General features: G+C 37.3%; 1 protein-coding gene across 4 annotated transcripts in view; it reads left to right on the plus strand.

The window, feature by feature from the left end:
• The window catches only part of ATP2B1 (ATPase plasma membrane Ca2+ transporting 1), a 132,018-nt gene that overhangs the window by 42,056 nt on the left and 67,297 nt on the right, over positions 1-22,665 (plus strand). For all 4 annotated transcript variants that reach the window (XM_060164965.1, XM_060164967.1, XM_060164968.1 and 1 more), the window contains exon 2: positions 15,168-15,592. In XM_060164965.1, coding sequence (XP_060020948.1) covers positions 15,385-15,592 — 208 coding nt within the window. In that variant the 5' untranslated portion in view covers positions 15,168-15,384. The remainder of the gene's footprint in view (positions 1-15,167; positions 15,593-22,665) is intronic.

Here is a 22,665-nt window from a genome sequence, read left to right on the forward strand (position 1 = left end):
TCAGTTCAATTACCCTGTATTGAGCCATTTTTGTGGGAAGGTGTTGTAGCTGTAGGTGGTCACTAGGAGATTCAGAAATGAGCAAGACCAACCTGTCCTCAGAGCTTACATTTTAATCAGGAAGAAAGTCATGTACACAAGTAATTGTAGTACATATTGAATGTTATAGTGGCTCAAAAACTACAGAAGCAGAGAGAAGTAGACTAGTAATTCCATGTCACGGTGTTGAAGAAGGGAGGGCATGTTAACTGTTCCTTGAAGGAGAAGTTAGTAGAAAGGCAAAGGGAATAAGCCAGCTTTCATTAGGAAAAATGACGCTAGGAGATTATTTGAAACTTGTCCAAAGAAAAAGAAGTTGGGGAACCTGAGAGTGATACTGAAACAAATGGATGAGAGGAGTGGTGCTGATTTGGTACATGACACCATGCTGAAGCCATCAATATCCACATTTCTTCTACTGAAGACCTCTACAGAGGTGAGATGCTTATAGGCTAGATGCTGCCCAGTGTCTTATCACCATCTTAAAAGTACTCCTTCCTTTTGATCTCCTTCCTGGTTCCTTCATTTTACTTTTTGCAAGTGCTGTGAAAGTGTTCTGACCTTTTCAAAGGGTGATGCAAGTCTCTCATTAGTTTTGGAAGATGATTTATAAGAGTTTTAGAAGAAGATTTATAAATCATTTGTATTAAGAAATTATCATAAAGAAATAGGAAGTCAGGAGCTTTTGAAATCTGCATGTTTTCTCCCAAATACTATATTAATATTAACCTGAAGTTTTGGGGTGTGGGGTTGTTTGTTTTTAATGTGTGTGCCTGATTTTTTAAATAGTCTGTGAGGGGAGCTTGAGGATTCTAATTGCTTTGATCTTCCACAATTTAGATGGACTCTTATCCGTTTTTATTCTAGTGAACAGTTAAGCAATTTATTAGCCTCTGTAAGAGCTATGAAAGGAACACAAGTTGTGGCTACTCCCTCAGAAAGCTTAAGTTGTATTTAAGACGAGAAGATAAACTTTTAAGAAACCTTCCAAGGGTATAAGTAGATAGTGTTTTTATCATGGTATCATCTCTTTCCTGTGCTGCCTCCTTATTCTCTTGTGCTTAGGTATGTCAAACTATCACTCACACGTCTGTTTTCAGCCCTTTTATCACCTGCCTCAATCTAGGTGTGTCCTAGACAGTGAAGCCTTTCTCAGAGCCACATCCGCATTAACACTCGTCGCTTTGTGTGCTCACCCAACCTTTCCTGATGCTCTCTACAACACTTAATTGTGTTTGCTTGTATACTTGTCTTTCTTCCTCATTTAGGCCGCAGACTCCTTGAAGAAAGAGACTTGGATGTAGGGCTTACTCAGATATGTTTGGAACTGATAGGAACTTCAGAGAAAACAACAGATATGGGGAGATAAGTGTAATAATATTGGTGATTGAATTAGATTTGCTGCAAGATACTCAAATGTTCATGTCTGTTAACAGTTGAAAACATTGGCCTGGAGCTTGATCAAGTCCTTAGATATAGGTCATGATGTGATATCAGCTGCTCAGAGGCCTGTGGATAGATCCCTGGGTGATAACCTCATTTAGGGTATGGTAAAGATTTAAAAAGCCAGGAAATATGTGGGCTGAGGAGTATTGCTTAGAGACCTGGGAGAACTAAGTAAGAAATACAATGGATAGGAGGGAGGAGTACTGTCAAATGACACAAAATATATAGGAGGCTGAGGACTGAGAAGAAGCCTGAGATTATTAATCACCACAAGCTGCCAACCCGGGAGTGGGAGGATGGATCAAGGTGAGAGCAGGTGATCAGGAAGAAGCATTGAGGATAGACCGTATAAGAGGTGGTAAAAGGAAGGGAAAAAAGGGTATCTTGTTTGCCTAACAAAATCCAGGAGACGACTGTTTTGGGTGGGAGGAGGAGAGAATGGTCTTTTATGGGGTCGAATGTATCTGAATATTGAAGTTGAAGGAACCAGTACAAAGTAGTGGCCATGGCTTGCAGTGGCTGTCAAGGAAATAAGGAAGTATGGTCTTGGAGTAGACTTGAGTAGCCTGGAGAGGCAAGAGTTGGAGTAATTTAGGAGACTCCAAATAGAAAAAGGAACATGCTAGGAAGTTAGAGATGTGTCAGTGGATCATATGTTACTGAGAAAAACAAGTTTCTAATGGAACTTAAAATTTTAACTGGCATCGCTCAGCCAGATGGTATGTCTCTTCAAGGGTAGCTAATTAACCAGATGAGTGTAGTATGAGAATAAAAGAGCAAGGGAAGACGGAAGAGCAAAACTGGAGTCTGACCATTGGGAAGTAGCTTTCTTAGGGAGGCAAGTATGATCAGAAAGGGTCTTGACTGCCTTTGAGCCTGAAGGTCAAGATTCCTTATAGGTGAAGAGAAATAGAAGTTGCACCAGAGAGGAAGTCTTGAAAATAGAACAATGCCAAGTGATAATGACTGTTAATGTGTAGCTCTACCCTTGAATAGCAGTCACAGAGTACAAATCAAAGTCTTGGAATGAAGGTCAGGAACTGTGTGAAACCAGAGAGTTTGAAGGATCATCAACATGATGTGATCGAGTGGTTATGGCTCAACATATCCCCTAATGTCCATATTCTTTGCCCTTTGGTGAGTTAACTGTAAATCAGGTTCTTGCCTAACATCCTCTTAAAATATAGCTTACCTTGTTTTTCAGCCAGATTTTTTGAATGTGTTGCAAAAGTGAGTATTGATTTACTGGGCTGTTCTTTAGTAACCATGGCTGGAAATTGCAAAAGACCATCAACTAATCAAACGGTATAAAGAAAAAGGAGATAAAGGAATGGAAAAGGGTCTTCTGCCCTTAGTTCTGTGTTCCTTCAGTTGTTTAAATATTGGAATAAATAATCCTTGAAATCTAGAGTTTTTAATTAAGAAGACAGAAAGCTCATGTTAAATTTATAGATAAGAGTTATGCTTCTCTAAATATTGCCAACTTTATTTTTGTGAGCTTGTTCAGTGACATAATGAGCATCCTGTTTCCTTAAGCATTTAAGTGTAGGTTCTTGTGAACTGACAGGATAGAAGCTCTTAAGAATTGAGTAGGCTGATAGAGCAGCTGGTGTGACATTCAAGTGTTCATATTGCCTTCTAGCTCCTGAACAGAAGGAAAAAAACACTGTTTTAATTTAGAAATCTTTCTTGACTATAGCTGAAATTCTCAAAACCAGTGAGACTAGAAAATGAGAGAACATTTCGTTCTCATATTTAACTGTAGATAGAATATGTTCTTATATTTGTTGGTAAGCAGCACTGGATTATATAAAATTACTTCTGAGCTTTTCAAAGGCCTTTCTTGCGCATGGAAACGATTATTGTTAGGATGAAAGTTCTTAAAACGCCTAAATAGAACAATAGAATAGGAGAAAACAAAGGACAGTTTATTTCTGGGAGAGAGCAGGAGAAAGGTAGATATCTGAATTGTAGTTCTCTGTTAAATTTGTTAAAATTTAAGATTTTTAGGTGTTTAACTTTACATATGTTCAAAATAAAGCAGTGTGTCTTCACGTTTCTTTGAATGAAGGAAATTATTTGCAGTATTTGTATAATACATCAATATACTTGGTATTAAAAATAAAAGCAAAGTAACAGCGTGTTTTTAGAATATGGTGTGCTTTCAGTTATTCATGCAAATTAAGAATAGCATAACAAAGAACCATGAGTAATTTGCTTATATTGTTGTTGGGAAATTTTGGATTAAGGTGATAATCCAACAGTTTGTTCCTTAGTCAGATTTCAGGGCATACTTATTATCTATAATAGTGGTTCTCCAGACCAGCAGCATCAGTTATCACCGTCACCTGAGAAGTTTTTCGAAATGTAAATTCTTGCGTCCTGCCCTGCATCTACTGAATTGCTGGGGATCAGAGATCACCAGCAGTCTGTGTATTAAAGAGCCCTTCAGGTGATTCTCATGCAGGCTGAGGTTTGAGAACCAGTCATTCCTAGTTAGGACAACCTTTCCAGAGACACGGGCATCATCAGTGTTGGGAACAAGATGAGTCTAACTGATTTGACCATAAAGCAAAAATGTCTATAGTGAACTTCAAGTAATCTGTGTTTGAGATCATTCACATTAAAATTTTATCATATTTTATGCTTAATTAAGTACTCTGGCATAAACAAATAATCTGTGCTGGAAATGACAGTTATCAGAAGAGTAATTGTCTTACAGCCCCAGGGAGGGGGATGAATCACCAGTTTAAAGAAACTGTTCTGCTTTGGGCTGGCATATTTCTTTATAAACTAAAGACTGTGGGGGAAAAGGAGCTGTCCTGGGGGCTAGGATAAGGAAACTGGGTGTTTTTTTTCACACTTTTACTAAGCCAGACTGCTATCGTGTGGTTTCATCATTTTAATTGAACAGTGAAATTATGAGATAGGAGAGAAACAAAAAAAAATGAACCTTGTAAATGCACATGCAAATAAACTGATCTCATGCTCACTAAAAACAGATGGAAACAGTTATGGTCAGGATTACAGTGCCACCCAATCCCTCTCCACTGACTCCCTTGACAATTTCAAGACGAAGAAGCAGTGAAAAATGAGAACAAGCAACCAGAGGTGGCACTGTGGTGGGAACAAGAGTCAACATCAGAGAAATTGAGGCAACAGTACATTTCAAGAGTGAGGTAGTGATTAACAGTAGCAAAGGTTGCCAGTAGGTCAGATAAGAGGGACTAGCTGTGTCTTTAGATTTAGGAACAAGAGAGGTCAGTGGTCACCTTGAAGAGTAGTTTTGGTGCAGCCCAGAAGCCGCTGGTTTGAAATGGGGTGATCTGTGAGTAGGAGATAAAATAGAAATGGCAAATTTAAGAGAGGGTGATAGCTAGATGTGGGATGGAGGATTTTCTTACCAATCTGCCTTTACAGGTAAGATTTTTATCTCTTAATTCTTTAGATCTAATTGCTAACTTTATTACCATATTGATTTGGCATAATTTTAAGTTAACATGAGTAATCCTAACAAATTATGTCTCATATAAATATATCATTTATTCTAGGCTTTATGAAGTATTGAAACTCAGCATTGTTGCTTTGCGTAGCCTTGAGAGTCTAGGACCCAGTTAAGAACCACTGCCATATTGCAGTCATTATATAATTTATTTGGAAATCTGAATTACCTTTAACATTGTCTGAAAGAATTTAAAGGAAAGTTTGTATATTTGCATACCAAAGTGGTTTGAAAACTCCTTGAAGGCTATGACTTTCTCTTAACAAACTAAACACCTAGCATATTATTTTAAACATAGCATTAGGAGTTATGTTTTGCTCTGCTGTTTGAATTGTCATTGATTACTAATGTAAAACCTGTTTTTCAAATTGATTTTTAGCTAAGGTTCAAGCAGGAATGTTTCCATTCAATAAACATTGAGCACCTACTATATTCCTCACAGTGCTGGGGTTAAAAATAAATGGCACAAATCCTGCCTTGAGTTCACAGTTCATTGGGGAAGACAGAGAGGTAAACAGATCATTGCAGCTGTGTGTTAACGAAATTGAATTATTTGTAGTGAGGTGGATGGACCTAGAGTCCCATGCAGAGTGAAATAAGTCAGAAAGAGAAAAACAAATACCGTATGCTAACACATATATATGGAATCTAAAAAAAAAAAATGGTTCTGATGAACCTAGGGGCAGGACAGGAATAAAAGACACAGACGTATAGAATGGACTTGAGGACACGGGGAGAGGGAAGGGTAAGCTGGGATGAAGTGAGAGTGTGGCATGGACTTATAAATACTACCAAATGTAAAATAACTAGTGGGAAGCAGCCACATAGCACAGGGAGATCAGCTTGGTGCTTTGCAACCACCTAGAGGGGTGGGATAGGGAGGGTGGGAGGGAGACACAAGAGGGAGGAGATATGGGGATATACGTATACGTATAGCTGATTCACTTTGTTATACAGCAGCAACTAACACAACACTGTAAAGCAATTATACTCCAATAAAGATGTTAAAAAAACAAAAAGCTGTAATAGAAGAACAAGTTAGTTCCTCCATTATTCTAATCTACTTGCTTCCCACCCTGAGAGATTTGCTAAAGTGGTCATTCTGAATTTATCACTGGCAGCATCTGTAACTTGCCCTTGAAAGTATTGTACTTTGTCTCTGAAAGAATCTAGTGGATAAGTAACTTACTGAGGGGAGTGGGAGTAATTTTTGTCAACACAGACACAGCCATGGTATTCATGAATTTTTTTGAGACTAATAAATCAGGTGTTGTAGTCTGTGCTTATTTTCCTGCTTAACCGTTCTATGAAACAAATCCTGTTTGGTGAATTTAATCTTATGTAGATGTATCATTCCTTACTCACCTGATGTAAATTACTTTTCTAAACAAGCTTTATATGCTCTTTTATGCAAGCCAAGCGTGTATGTTTTCTTTAAGCCCCTTAAAACTTGATTAGTGCGAGTTCAGAGTAACATTAAAATTAAGTAATCCCTTGGTTCTTCGGAGTGTTTTAATGGAATAATTTGAATATAACAAAATTTGGTAAAAGAAACTTCCCACCACTCACGATCTTGAGGTGTCTACTCTTTGATATGTATGATATTAGACCATCTGCTCTTTCCTCCATTACAGTCAAATATTACATGCTAGTACTTATATATTCAGTAATTTACATTACATTTTTGTCATTTCTTATTAAAATTGCTTTAATATTTTAAAGACTAAATTTTAGGGTATGAGTTAGGTATAAGATTTTTTTTCCTGCAGAGGGTGACTGTAAGGGAGTTGAAAGAGCATAGTACCTCTTGCTTAAGATATGAAGATCAGAGATAAATAAGGCATGTTTTTTGTCTTTAAATAAATGTTCAGTATAACAGGCCTAAATTTAGGCATAGTTTTACAGTCCAGACTCCCTCAGGGAACATTTAAGGTGGCGAGTTTCAGGTTTTTCACTGACTGAGAGTTACTGCTAGTATCTGGTGGGGCTGGATTTCTTCATTTATGAGCTGGTGCTCACTGTCAGTAACATGCCGATAGCAGCTACAGTGAGAAACAGCTATAAAGATGTTATCCCTCTTCTCACAGCTACTTTTCTACAGAGGAATTTGAATTAATTTTTATGTTTAAAAAAAAAAGCTAAGAAAACGGAGATTTTGTGAGTGTTCTTTTTTGAAAGGCTGCAGTCAAAAACTTTTACCCTTTTGTCAATCAAATGGTGTGTCTAATAGCTAGGGTGTCGGTACCCATTTTGAAGTACAATGCCAGTTATTTCCCCATAGTAGCCTCCTTAAAACCTGTATGTTGTTACGATTTATCCCATGATTTAAATTTTGATCTCTTACTCTTCTTTTTAATGATTTTTGTGAGCATTTAATGCTTGCTCTCTTTTATTCTTTTTGGAAGTAGATGATGATGAGTGTTTGGTTTCAATTGGTGTAAAATGAACAATTAGATTTGATCTTCAACATCCCTTTCTGCTGTTAGAAGTCTATGATTTTTTTCCTTTGTAATCATTTTTTCAGCAGAATGCTGGCTTTTTCACATTTGTATATTGTTGGTATTTTACTTTGATTTAGAAACTTTTACAATTTTTCTAGGTGAATGAAAATAAGCTGTCTTTATCTTTAGAGGATTTTCCCCCCAAACCCCAGATCCATAATTTGTGTTCCCATAGAACCAGTCATGGACTAAGAACCTTTGTAAATACTATTTTTTTATTTTTAAACATTTACTGAGACATGTAATAGGCCTAGTAAATAGAAATTTGACTTAACACTTAAATTATTTCAATATATGAATGAAAATTTGAAGATATTTTATTTTACCTTAAGAGAACTGTTTGAATTTTCTTGGGAAAGAATGTATGAAATCAGAAGTAACTTAATGTACCTGAAGTACTTACTGAATCTCTAAACATTAGAAAATTGAAGAGTAAGGTTTAGGACTATAACTTTTTCTGCTGGTTTTGAAATTTCATCCCAAATTGGGAGTGATTTGAAAAAAGTCAAGATTACTTAGGAATCTTTAGTTGACTCAAAGGACACTTTAAGAGATTAATGAAAGTTTAAATGAAAGGATTGGTTTCTAACAGATAAATTACTTTTGATTTATAACCAGTTTGTGTAAATTCAGGGTTGAAATTAATCAAACGTCTTTCCTAAGGTTATGAACACAATTAGCAGATCTTCAAATTAGATGGTATGTTTCATACACTATATTAAAAAAAAAAAGAATAAGTTTTCTTGTCTGGGGTATGTTCTCTTTGAAGTAATCTTCCCTAAAAGGAATCTTGATTTTTTAAAAGCTGAACAGTTTAAGATCAATGGGGAATGGAGTGCTGGACAGGAAGTTGTGTACATGTATAAAGCATGCTTATTGCATCAGGACTTACGGTGTTACCTTTTGAATCAGGAATGGATTTTTAAAGACTAGAGTCATCACCAAAAGGACATGGGCTGTCTTCAAGTATTGAACTCTCTTCCATACATTCTTTTAGTATAGCTCTATCAACTCCAAGCGTAGGGAGTCTAAATGACCGAGGGACCCTTTATTGGTCAGCGTTCTCCAGAGAAAAAGAACCAATAAGAAATCTATCCATATAGTGATATATTATGAGGAATTTGCTCAGGCAGCTACAGAGACTGAGAAGTCCCACTGTCTGCCATCTACAAACTAAAGACCCAGGAAAGCTGGTGTTTTAGATCAGTCTGAAGTCCTGACAACCAGGGAAGTCAGTGGGTAATTCCCAGTCTGAGGGCAGGGGAAGACTGGACAGTTAGGCAGGGAGGGGTGGGTACGACTTACCATTTCTTCACTATGTTTTATTTGGGCCCTCATTGGATTTGATGATGCCCACCCACATTGTGAAGGGCAATCTGCTTTACTTAGTCTACCCATTCAAATGCTAATCTCATCCAGAAACACCCCTGTAAACACACCCAGAAATAATGTTTAGCCAAATATCTGAGCATCTTGTGATCTAGTCAAGTTGACATAAAATTAACTGTTACAGATCCATTGCAGTTTGAGATACCTTGTAACTAAGTTCTGCCTCAGCCAAAAATCTACCTCTCCGTAACTTTCTTTCATTTCATTCTAGTTGTGCCCTCCACTACTCCACAGAATATATCTAGTCACTATTCTACACTAAAATTTCAAATGTTTTATGCTATCACTTATATGTGGAATCTAAAATACAACACAAATGAACGTATCTATGAAACAGACAGACTCACAGGCATAGCAAACAGGCTTGTGGTTACCAGGGGGGAGGGGGGTGGGGGAGGGAAGGATGGGAAGTTTGGGATTAGCAGATGCAAACTATTATGTATAGTACGGGTAAACAACAAGGTCCTACTGTATAGGACAGGGAACTATATTCAGTATCCTGTGATAAACCATAATGGAAACGAATATGAAAAACAATATATGTATAACTGAATCATTTTGCTATACAGCAGAAATTAATACAACACTATAAATCAACAATACTTCAATGAAATTTTTTTTTAAATTTCAAATGTTTGAAAATAGCTATCATGAAATATTGATCCCCTAGACTGAATTTCTTCCACTACTTCAGTGGACTGATTTTCTGACATCTTCAACATTCTGTTTATTATTTTTTATACTGTGTTTCTCATGGTAATTCAGACCTGAGGAATGTGAAATCTGGTAGGCCTGTTGTCTATAATACAAATAAAAGTTGGTGCCTCTCTTTTGTTCACCAGTCTTTTTGATGTATTCAGTCATCAATGCTTTATCTGTATAGCAGAGCTTCACTTATATTAGACTGTTATCTAAGGATTCTCTTTTCCTCTAGGTTTAGAAATATAGTAAAAATAGCTAACATGTATTTACGATTTACTGTGTGTCAGGCTAATTTCACACTGTTTTACATATATTCGTACATTTAGGGAGGTGTGTTATTTGTTATTATGTCTGTGTTTTACAGATGATCCTGTAACATTTAGATGTGTTTGTGCAAGGCAAAGTAGAATCGGTCTATTAAACTCCCTTTGTTAGTTGTTACACTCCTGTCATTGCTGCCTAAGACAGCTTGGGAGTGGGAGGGGAAAGCACTTACATTAATCAACATCAAGCTAAGGCATTCAGAGCTTTGAGTAAACTGAATCTTTGTCTTTGAATATATACTGTTGTATTTCTTGTATGTCGTGTTTGTACAGTTATGTTTTTGGAATTAAATGTAGGAGACCATACTTTTGTACCAATTAAAGTTAGCTTCCCATTCCCACCTGTCTCCGATTCCGATTCTTTCATCTAACGTACTTGCTGACTTACCTAGCTTCAAGTCATCTACAGATTGGAGAAACATAACTTCTATATTTTCACATCACTGAAAAGTTTAGAACAGTCAGGAATTAGGAACCCAGTAATGCGTTTAAAAACACCTTTCAGGTGTTCCTCTTATTCTAATACACTTAGTTATAGTAGCATATATTTTCTTGCCTGCAGGAATCTTGTGTTACTATGTAATATTAATAATCATTTTATTTTTTAAATTTATTTATTTATTTTTGGCTGCATCGGGTCTTCATTGCTACGCGCGGGCTTTCTCTAGTTGCGGCGAGTGGGGGCTTCTCTTCATTGCGGTGCACGGGCTTCTCATTGTGGTGGCTTCTCTTGTTGCAGAGCACGGGCTCTAGGTGCACAGGCTTCAGTAGTTGAGGCACGCGGTCTCAGTAGTTGTGGCTTGTGGGCTGTAGAGCGCAGGCTCAGTAGTTGTGGAGCACGGGCTTAGTTGCTCCATGACATGTGAGATCTTCCTGGACCAAGGCTTGAACCCGTGTCCCCCGCATTGGTAGGCGGATTCTTAACTACTGCGCCACCAGGGAAGTCCCTAATAATCATTTTTAGAGCTCCATATTTCATCCAACTCCATATTTCATCTCCAAATTTACTTAACTCTGCCACTATATTTCTTGTAGTTTTTCTAATGTGTGATATTTTTGTTGTTGTTATCATTGTTGAGTATAAATAATATCTATACAACCATTCCACAATCTGTAAGTCAAGTGACCTTGTGAAAGAAGGGATTGAATTGTAATATTAACAAAACTGTCTCTTTATGAGCTTCACTCAGTACTAAGACCTCATAGTCATCCTTTTATTTTCTTTTGGGTGCCTGCCCATTCACAGTAAAGCTTATGTGTCGGTTGGAATCCATCTTATTCTTCTTTTTGAAGACTGTAACTATTTTGGCCCCACTCTAGTCTTAAACCACCTCTGTCTTTTTATGTATTCCCTCAAAGGTTATCAGTAGTGGTTGGGTCAGAGATGTCATCTCGGGATTCTGGGATAAATTATGTAGGCCTATGTAGATTAGGTATGTGTTTTCCTTAAAATCCCCCTCTTGTGGAGCCTGCGCTTCCACTTAACATTTCTTCTTTAACTTTTCAAATGGAAGGTCAGAATCTTTTAGTGAACGATGAGAAGCAAAGTAGATGTTCTGCTGTGTTGTACCTCAATCCCAAATAGCATGTCTCTTGATTGTCATGTTGTAGCTAACAAATGAAAAGCAAAACCTTTTTGTTTGTTGTCTTTGGCATTTTTGTCAATTCACTAGTTAGGTGAGTAAAAGAGTGAAGAGTTGGCAGAGAGGAAAATAGGAGGAGAGGCTATAGATGATCTAGAAATAGACAACAGCCCGATTTATCATTTGTAGGTAATCAGTAATTCAAGTAGTCCACTTTTGGAAAGCAGCTCGTTTGCATTTGGTGGTTTTCCCTGGACCTCTCTTTCTTTAAACAGTGGGGAGACTGAACATGGTTGGTAATCATGTACTTATCAAAGCCTTATGGGTTGTAAAGTCATAGAAAATCCCCAAAAGGAATTTATTGAAAAATTAATGAAAAGATCATGGATAGGACAGACTTAAGGCATTGATCGACCAAGGGGCTCAAATGATCTAGCACTGACATACATATGTCCTCCCTCCCTCCCTTTTAGATCCTTTCTCAGAGGCTTTCCACATCTCAGATTTAAGTTCAGTAACAAGAAACAAGTCTCTGTTCCAGAGTCACAGCAGATGCCTTGTTGTCACCTATGTATTGGTCTTTGTTGAGTCACATGCACATTACTGAACCCATCATCCTTATGGTCAGGGGAATGTCTGGATATGGGGATGAACCACATTGAGAGTTGGGGAAGGGCAGATCGCCAAACAAAAAGTGAGGCCATTGCTGAGAAATGGGGGAGAAGGATGAGCTGATGTGGCAGACAGCATATATCCACTATAATGTCTATTGAATTCTGTTTTTATTATATAAATTGGTACAGTTGGTGTTGTTTGTATTTTAACCTACAAAAATTTCCATTTCAACCTAATAAACATGAAGACTTAAAGTAGAGACGGTATAGTAGAAGCATGGCTTTTGAGTTGCAAACAGAGATTTCAGATCCTAGCTCTGTTATGTATCCTTATTGTTGAGAAATTTAAGGGCACCCAATAAATAACACGCTTCTCTCCTGCTTGAATTCTGTGAAGAGAAAAGACAAATATTGGCACATAGGAATAAAAACATTAGTTTTATTACTGACAAAAGCTGAAATGAAAGTTTTTGTGTGACAACAAAGAAGTTCTAATATTGAATCCAGAACTAAACCGTTATTTATCCGCGCCCCACCCCCCGGCACTTTGAACAATAGGCTTTTTTACCTGGGGGTCTGCCCCTAATAACTCAGACCAGAACGGATGAGTCCTGCAGACATTGGGCTCCCGAAGAACACAGGGAGGTGGAAGCTATGTATGTCTAGTTGTTCTCCGAAAATCTGTCAAGCAGCTCATTTCACCTCAGTGGTAATGGGTGGGGTAGGAGGTCAGAAATTGTTGAGGAAAATTCCTCTTTGTGGAAACCAGAGGAATGATGACATACATGCTTCCAACACATAGACTAATGAATCTTAATTATTTTATCTCTTCAGTAAATAATAATAATTTATTTTAGGGTTGGTGTCGTGTACAGATACCAAGAAATTTGGGGTATGAAAACTCAGAGAGTATCAAATAACCACCCTCTTCAGTTTCTGAAGTTGGGTTATTATAATAATTGATGTGTGAGTAGGAACCCACTTTGCCTAGGAGATGAGTAAAATTAGTATTAATTGGGCAAGTAGAAGGATTTGTGAAGTGGGAGGAAGCAGGCAGTGAAAGAAAATGTCTTACAGAGTTCATAACTATCACATCCTTGTAAATTTAAGCCAAGGCAAGCAAACTTTCCGTCCACTAGCCATCCTCAACCAGCTGGGATAAATTCAGTTTTTAGCCCGTTCTCCTGTCCAGTGGTTCTCACATTGTACTCTCTGAACTAATAACATCAGTATCACCTGAGAATTTGTTAGGAAAGCAAATTCTGGAGCCCACCCTTATCCTACTGCAACCCTGGAAGTGGGGCCCAGCGATCTGTATTTTAACAAGTCCTCTAGGCAATTTTGATGGATATTTAACCACATACCATGATTTGCAAACATCCCCATAACAGTTTCATAGCTGGATATTAATTGTACTTGCAAGTAATCTTTTCTAGTTCCTCATCATTAAGCATTTATTAAATATGGGATACTCTGGGGAGGGAGAGAGGTTGAATAGGTAAAATAGAGCTTAGGCTTGAATGCCAAACAGATATGAACAATAAGACTGTGTTTTCATCCTATAGGTTTAGATATAGGGGCATGATAACTGTTTAAAAGACTAACTGTAGCAGCAAAATGTAGAAGGGATTGTTGTAGGAGATAAGAGAATGAGAGAGAAGCTCTAGGGGGTAGTGATTATAATTTGTGTAGGGGGACTCGAAGATCTGGAAGAAAAGGGGATCTGTAGAAGAGGCTTTTCAAAGGAAGAGTTAATTGAACTCAGTTCACTGAAAGCTGGGGTGGACAGAATCAAAGATGATTTAAGATCTCAAGCCCAAATGATTAAGATGATGGTAGTTGGGAAGGGAAGTTTCTAATTAGGGAATAAGATGAATCCATTGTTGGGCATGTTAACTTTGAGGTCATACTTTAAAGGACATATATTGAGAAGGAAGAGTTGAGAGCTCATTTTTAGATGGTTTAGGGTAAGAGGAGAACTTGAAAGTACATTTGTCCCTTGGTATTGGCAGGAGATTGGTTCTAGAACAACCCCCACCCCCCACCCCAAGCCCCTACTGGATACCAAAATCTGCAGACGCTCACGTCCCTTACTGTCGGCCCTCTATCTGTGGGTTCCGCGTTTGCAGATTCAACCAAGAATTGTGAAGAAAATTAAAATAATGCGTTCATTCATTCTTGAAATGCTTATTGAATGTCTGGCACAGTTCTGGGTTCTCAGGATATAGAAATGGACCAACCTATGCCCTGTATGCAGAACTAGTATTGTAGGTGGAGGGAGACAACAAATAAGTAAATAAATGAACAAGATAATTTCAGATAATACTGAGGGCCAGCAAAGAAAATAAAATAGAGTAACAGTAAAGAGTGACTAAGGGGTAGAGAATTTCTTTAGATAGAGAGTCAACGAATACCTGAGGCGGTGACATGTGACAGAAATCAGTTGAAAAATGTGAAACATGTGAAAGATAGTTTTAGGAAGCCAAAAGTTTCTGGCATCACAGAGTGGCCAAGGAGAGTTGCAGGAAAACATATGAGAAGTTCATTGTGCTTTTTGTCCTTTCGGGGACTCTCCCATATGAAAGGTTTGGAGAGACAGGGTAGTGTATTTGAAGGAACATGGGCTTAGAGGCATCCCAACTCATTCATATCAGGCATCTGTGGGCTGTGTAGAAAGCCCTCAGTTTCTCTGAGGCTTATTCTTCGTAGAGTAAGGAGCAATAACACCTCATGGGATTAAATTGTGATGATTAAATGAGAGAATGAATTTAAAGCAACTAACGTAGTGCTCAATGATAACTATTAATAATCCCTAACAGTCATGTGAAATACAGTTTCATTTAATAATGGTGAAAGCTAATGTCTCTTGATAATACAATTTTATTTAGAAGTTATACTTTGACCTTTCATCATGCGAAATATTTTAAGGGCATGAAACTACAGTAAAAAATATTTTTGCAATTAAATGATATACTTTGATTAGCTACCTGATGACACTTAGAAAGTATGCTTATATGCATAATATTCTCATATGGATTTTACTAATTTTAAATGTTTTCTTCTTACAGATGTGTACGTCTCATGACTGATAGGAAGAACTAGTCATGGGCCAAAGGTCAAGATACTTCTCTGGGAAATGCTGCTGATGCTCCTTTACAAAGTCATACAATGAGTGTTTGGTTTAAGAAAGATTTTCATATTTAAAAGATTTTCATCTTGGATATATATCAAGTGAAAATTAGAGTCTTTTGGGAAACATTTTCCTCCTGTTAAATTATACTTGTAATGGGCGACATGGCAAACAACTCGGTTGCATATGGTGGCGTAAAAAACTCTTTGAAGGAAGCTAATCATGATGGAGACTTTGGAATTACACTCGCAGAGCTGCGGGCTCTCATGGAGCTCAGGTCTACAGATGCATTACGAAAAATACAGGAAAGCTATGGAGATGTCTATGGAATTTGCGCCAGGTTAAAAACATCTCCCAATGAAGGTGAGTTTCATTACATTCATTTTTAGTACTTTGGCAAGTTCTGTAATTGGCTCATAAATAAGCATGCTTAAATTGTCTTGGCTGTTGTTTGATTATGCCATATTTTTCGTGGCATTAAAGATTGGTGTAAAGTAACTTTAGATCAAAAACAGTGTTGCAAATTAATTTATATATTTTAAGTTGGTGGGAGGAAGTATTTTGTACTGTCGCACATATTGCTGCTTGTTTACGATAGCATGATTGTCTTTCCACTTGAGCTGGAATCAGACTTCGTAGTTCCCAGGGGATTCAGTGGAACTAAACCCTGCTCACTATCCTTCATTTTGCCAAGTGGCTTAAAATAGCTTTCACTGCCAGTAGCTGACCAAGTTTGTTTTTTTTCTTAACCTAAACTTTAACAATTAGTTCAGAAGGTACCAGAGCAAATGGAGTAGATTAGATGGCAATTTTTAATTTAGCAGACATTTCCTTTGATTAAAAAGTTTTCAGTCTTCGAATTATATTCAGTTTCCCTGTGTTCAAAGAAATCTTTGGTTTCATAATTCTTGATCTGTAGTAAATTTCTTTTTGAAAAACAGAAACGTTCATTATACCTTCATTGCGTTATGGTCTTTGAAATAGTTTGAAGGGATAATCTTTTATTTTATACATTGATCATGTTGAATATAAAAGTAAGGTTAGGAAGTTTCCAAAAGGGATTTCCAAATTGCAAAGGAAGGGGGGAGGATACATGAGGATGAATGTTTGGTGATTACAATTTATTTTAGTAAGGAAGGGAAATTATTAATGCTAAAGTTTAAAAGATATTAGTATATATTCCAAAGCCAATTCTAGAAAAATTGTGCTTCAGTGTTTTTCTTAACATTTTTCCTGAAACATCTTATGCCATGCCACTACTTGTGATAAATTTTAAGGTAATAGCAAAAAGTTATTTCCAAAGTTGTTAAAGAATTTTAAATCACACTAAAAGATTTTTTAGAACCTTTATGTAATTCTATGTGAATTGCTCATTGTTTTAATGGTAGGTAGTTACTTTAATTTTTCTGAGGTAGCATGGTCTTGAGGAAGCTAATGTCAGTATTCACATATATCCTAAAAGGGCTTCCTCAGATCAGTTGGAGTATATTCTTTTTTCTGTAAAGTCTTCCAGATTGTCTGGATCTTTTCCTCAAGTCAGAACCACTAGAAACATGGACTTCTCAGTTATACATTAAATATGCTGCACCATTTTAAGAGCTGGACCCCTGCTACTTAAATTCAGTGAATCAGGAACAGACCCGTGGAACTTTTAATAGATGTAATTTGACAAACTTTGGAGTTTGTTCAGTATGCAAATCTACTTTAAAATGTTAGCTAACTTCATATAACTTTAGAGATTTGTACATTAAGTTGCTATTCTCAATTGGTAGATTCATTAATTCAACCATATGTACATACTACATTTAATCTAAAACCTAATTTTGGATGTTTCATGATCACCAAATTGATAGGATATGTTAACATTAAAAACCCTCAATATTTATAACAACATCGTTTGTTCATAAAAACGATATTGGGGCTTCCCTGGCGGTGCAGTGGTTAAGAACCCGCCTGCCCATGCAGGGGACACGGGTTTGAGCCCTGGTCCGGGAAGATCCCACATGCCAGGGAGCAACCAAGCCCGTGCGCCACAACTACTGAGCCCGCGTGCCTAGAGCCCGTGCTCCACAATAAGAGAAGCCACCGCAATGAGAAGTCCACACGCCACAACAAAGAGTAGCCCCCGCTCACCACAACTAGAGAAAGCCTGTGCGCAGCAACAAAGACCCAACGCAGCAAAAATAAATAAATAATTAATTAATTAAAAAAAAAACCGATATTGAACTTCACTTTGAAACCTGCACATATTTGCACTTCCCTCAACCATGTCTTTGTGTTTCCCTGCTGTTAGTTATGAGAAGACAAAACTTCTGATTAACTAAAAACCCTTCCATTTCATTTTTAATAGACATTATTTGTTCATTTTTAATGGACATTATTTCTCTTTAGTTTGCACTGCAGTTTCTTTTGTGTTGTTATTTTGGGCAGTTCTCCTTATATTGATTTTGGTTTAATTAGTGAAGTTTATTAAATTAACGGAAACTTTGTACCTAGTACAGTAGTTTTTAAAATTTAGGGAGGGGATGGTTATGTACCTCTTTTACGACGTGGTGGAAGTTGTGGATAATCTCTAGAAAATTCACTTAACACTCAAAATTTTGTGTGTATTGTTGCTGCTTTGTGCTATTAAACAAGTGTATGCCATTTTCCCCGTCTTTTATTCTTAGAAAATTCTTGCTCATCTTCTTCCTAGTATTGTGAATTTAATTTTTGTCAAAATTTGTACAAACTTTTGTCTTCACTGTTTATATATATATAGTTTGTCATTTTGAAATATTCTTTTAAAGAATGTGAAAAAGCCATTGTAAGCATTATATTTGTGTTTACAGTCGTCATAAGAATAAATAAAAACAACAGCAGCTTTCACAGAAATGTTATTTCCAAAGGAATAGTTCTAGTTTAATTTAGAAGTGATTCACTCAGAAGCTAATGAATATTTTGTCACTGATCAACTAGGCAAATGGTAACAAATGACTCATCCCTGGGAATAATCAGCTCGGAGTTTTTATGCCCAAGTAAAATGATCTAGGCAATAAGTAGCCTTTTTTTAAGTATAATCTGTTTATAGTCAGGGAAAGTGAGATAACAATGGTTCTTTAAAGTACAGGAATTTTGGTTAAGTAAAACTGAAGTTTATCTGTCCCTTTGGTTCTTTCATTCATTCATTCATTGACACACAGTCTTTCGTCAGATCTATGTTAATGATAGTCATATGTTTTATATACCCCCTAAAAAAAGAATGTGTTGGCAGTTTTAACTGTAAGATAATCGTAAGTGTATAATTAAAATACATCCCAATTTCAGAGATGTTTGTTAATAAAATGTAAGAATGTGTGTGGTTTAGAATTGCTGAGATATTGTGTTTATTGGGTATCTCCTATCTTGTTGGCACTTACCTAGGCTCTGGGCATACATCCGTGAATAAAACATAACGGCCTGCCTTATTTTTACATGGGGAAGACAAGTTCACAAGACAAATGAGATGTGTAGTGTGTTAGTGATATATGCCTAAGAGAAAAATGAGTAGAGAAGGAAAATCAGAAATATTTGGGATGTAGATATTAGATTGCTCTAAAGTCTGGAGGAACAATTAAAAGATGTTTCTTAAGAACAACAATAATAAGCAACGCTTAGATAACGGTTTTTGTGCCAAGTTGGTAGTTAGTACTTATAAATTTATATCAACTTACTTTATCCTCACAACAACCTTATCCTGTTTTATAGCCAAAGAACCCACAGCACAAAAAGGTTAAGCAACTTAGCTGAAGTCTCACAGCTCATAAGTCCAGAGGAGGGATTCAAACCTAGACAGAGGACATGCTTTTAACTACTGTAGTGTACTTCGTGTTATAAAAGTTCATCTCATTCAGCTTACAAAAGAGTTGAGAGATTGAGAAAGAAGTACCTGTATTCTCTCGTCACAATAGTATTTTTTTTTTTTTTTTTTTTTTTTGCGGTACGCGGGCCTCTGACTCTTGTGGCCTCTCCCGTTGCGGAGCACAGGCTCCGGATGCGCAGGCTCAGCGGCCATGGCTCACGGGCCCAGCCGCTCCGCGGCATGTGGAATCCTCCCGGACCGGGGCACGAACCCGTGTCCCCTGCATTGGCAGGCGGACTCTCAACCACTGCGCCACCAGGGAAGCCCAACAATAGTATTTTTTTGATGGCAGGAATTACATGATGAAAAAAAAAATGGGGATTTAAGATTCTGTTCGTTAGTTGGTCTTTAAAATATGCCCTCCTCAGGAAGTTGTGTTTGTGTGCTTCCTCATTTGGCCTGCTAATTTATTGCTTGTTTTCTAGCAGAGCAGTGCTTTAACTTGATTTTAAGCATACTGTACGTGTACTGATCAATAGGAAGTGTTTTGAGCCAGATGTAATTTTCATATTAAAAACTTCCTAGTGGTTCTGATTAATTATCTTTACTCTTAAAAGAATTAGAACTGTAAATGTCAAGGTTAACTGGAATGAGATTTATTGCTTCATATTTTTGGTTTTATGTGTTAGCAAGCACCTATCTTATAGTCCTCAGTATCCAAGAATGTACTTTCATGGCAAAATAATCTTCTAATATCCTAACTGGATAAAACTGCCATTACAGTTTTGTTCTTCTGTATCATTATTGTTTCCCTACATTAACCTTCTTATTCCTGTTCTAAACCATATTTCTTGATCTTTTTATTGTTACCCTAGCTTTTGGTATCTTTCCCATTTTAATGTGTTCCTATGTTATCTATATTATATTTTATATTGGATGGTAGAATAGACTCTCTAATAAGATTTACAGAATGCAAATCTCAGCCCTTGGTATCATTTATTATTCATAGTACTGTATCAAGCAAAGGATAAAAATGAATTCATAAAAATTAAAGATAGGTACTGAATGGTACTCTGTAAGAGGCATGACTTTATGGATTTGTAAAGGGCAGGAAAGCAAATGAGACACGAAGCTTTTTAAGTGGTAGTTGCTAAAATTAGGTAGACGAGAACAAAAAAACAAAGGAAATAAGGAAACAGTGGTAGAGAGGAGCAAAAGTAGTGTGTGGTAGGAAGCAGGGTAGAGTCAGCAGCAATTGTCCCAGGCTGACTAATGTTTCCATAATGTTTCAGATGGCAGTTTATATTTGCACTTGCTAGTAGTAAGGTTGTTGGTAATGGTGTGCTTTGACCATATCTTCATGATGTAATACAATAAAATTGACATTCACACATGGAAATATATTTTAACTCTGGAAAGAAATCAGCCTTTTGCCCAGGATAAATCATTACTGACTTACAGCCTACTACAAGAACACTGTGATTCCCTGATGTATGTGTTTGGTCATACAGGTTGGTTTTAGGCATTCGACAAGGATTTGCATGGCCATGGTGTGCCAGCCACGTATGTTTTAATACTTGTATACAGTTACGAATGAGGGTTTTCTATTGATGATCCTTGTGTGACCTTGTCCTAGAAATTTACTCCTGCTATAATAGAGAATTATACACCCCAATAAAATTTTTTTAAAAATAGAGAATTATACATTTAATTTAAATCCTGCTCAGATTACCAGTTTTCATTGCTTATGAATTTTTTGAAGATAATTGTAACACTACTTCTTCTCAAACCTTGTAGCATATATATTATTTTTTAAAGTTGTACTTGATAGAGCCTGAAGTAACATCGCTTTGTTAGTTTTTTCAAGTTCAGTTTTCTGAGTACAATAGACATATTTCCTTCCCAAAGCATTCTCTTCTGCTTTCATAACACTATACTCTCAAGGTTTGCTTTCTTCCTATCTGGCCCGTTTCATCCGCCTCCTGTGCTTTCCTTTCACTGTTGGCAGGCCTTGTGTTTCTGTTCACGGTGCACTCTGCATTCTCCCTGGGTGATGCTCTCCACTTCTAAGACTTCACATCTGACTCCGACATCTGTGGCTCCAGTCCAGGCTTTTCTCCCAGGCTTTGGGCCTTTTGAAAGCTCAGTTGCTTTTAGACATCTTCATTTTCTCAGCCTCTCCAAACTTTCCCTTCTGAAAGCATATTTCTTCCTTCCCACTTTGCAGTGAAACTGTCATCCACCTTGCTGGATAGACTTGACTTTGATAGGGTCTTTCACCTGTTCTCACTGACTGGGTCGACAAGATGTGGAAATTCCAACTCCTGTCTCTTAACTCAAGGGTGTCTGCTTCTCTACCTCCCCACCACCCTGCTTGAGGCTGCTGCCTTTCTCTTGCATAATTCAGGTAACAACATACTAACTGGTGTCTTTTCCTGTCTCCCTTCACGCTGCCTGTCACTTTCCTGCTGAAAGTTGGCAGTGGTTTTTCACTGCCCTTAGAAGGAAGTTCAGACTTCTCACTTAGGTTAACAAATTTCTTTGGGGTCTGGCTCCTGTTTACCTCATCTCATCTCATCTCGTCTCTTTTCCAACTCTCCTCCTCAGTATTTGAGGCATAGCAAAAATTTCAGTTTTCTTAAACACTATTGTGCCAAGCTCACTCTTGTTTCTGGTCCTGTTACATGCTGATCTTTTCACCTCAAACACTCTACCTCACCCTTCCTGTGACTGTCTCTCTTAATCGCTCCTGAGATCTCAAGTTTGGTATCTTAGAACTCCCTTGTCCACCCCAACCCCGTAAATTTGGATTCCAGTTCCCTTTGCTGGCTTCCATTAACAGCCTCACCACCGCCATAATGTGTAACACACGGGCTTGTGATTAACTGATTACTTGTCAAGTCTGCCCCACCAAACTGTGAGTTCCTTGAAGGCAAGTGCCAGAGAAAGGCATCCTGTCTGACTCATTTCCCTTTGTATGTTTATGCCCATCACAGTATCTGGCCCATGGTTGGCATTCAGGAACTAAGCCTAAGTTTGAATTTAGACAGTGATTCACTTAAATTTGAGGGCAGTCTCCTTTTCTTTTGAAATTGAAAATATGATGAGGGTATTAGTCTGTTTTTCAAGAAGAATGAACACAAATTTTCACGTATTTTCTTGATTTGTGTGTTTTCCTGAGGCCCTCACTTAAAGGATGCAGGCTGGCTGCTGCCACCACTACCACTACTGCGCACACACACACACACACGCACACACACACAAATACTGACATAATTTCAAGTGCAGGATTTGATAAGATTAGGATGTGCTGTGTAATAGCCATGATTTTCAGTTAAATCCACCTGCTTTCTATATTCCATTACTCTCCCTCTTCATTTTCTAAAATTGAGACATGTTTTTATTAGCCCCAGCAGTTGGAATGCTACATTTTTTTTTTTGGTAAAACATCAAGCTATTGATAGAATTTGCATTTTATTCCATAATCTATCCCTTTCACATATAAAGACAGTATTCTTGAGCCATTATCTATTCGTAGAATGGTAGATCCAGACCCCAAAAGCATATATTCTGAACTGGTTTTCTTTTTTCTCTTTGTCAAGCTAACTGGGCCATA

The sequence above is a fragment of the Lagenorhynchus albirostris genome, chromosome 11, assembly GCF_949774975.1.
Source record: "Lagenorhynchus albirostris chromosome 11, mLagAlb1.1, whole genome shotgun sequence".
Taxonomy (NCBI): Eukaryota; Metazoa; Chordata; class Mammalia; order Artiodactyla; family Delphinidae; genus Lagenorhynchus; species Lagenorhynchus albirostris.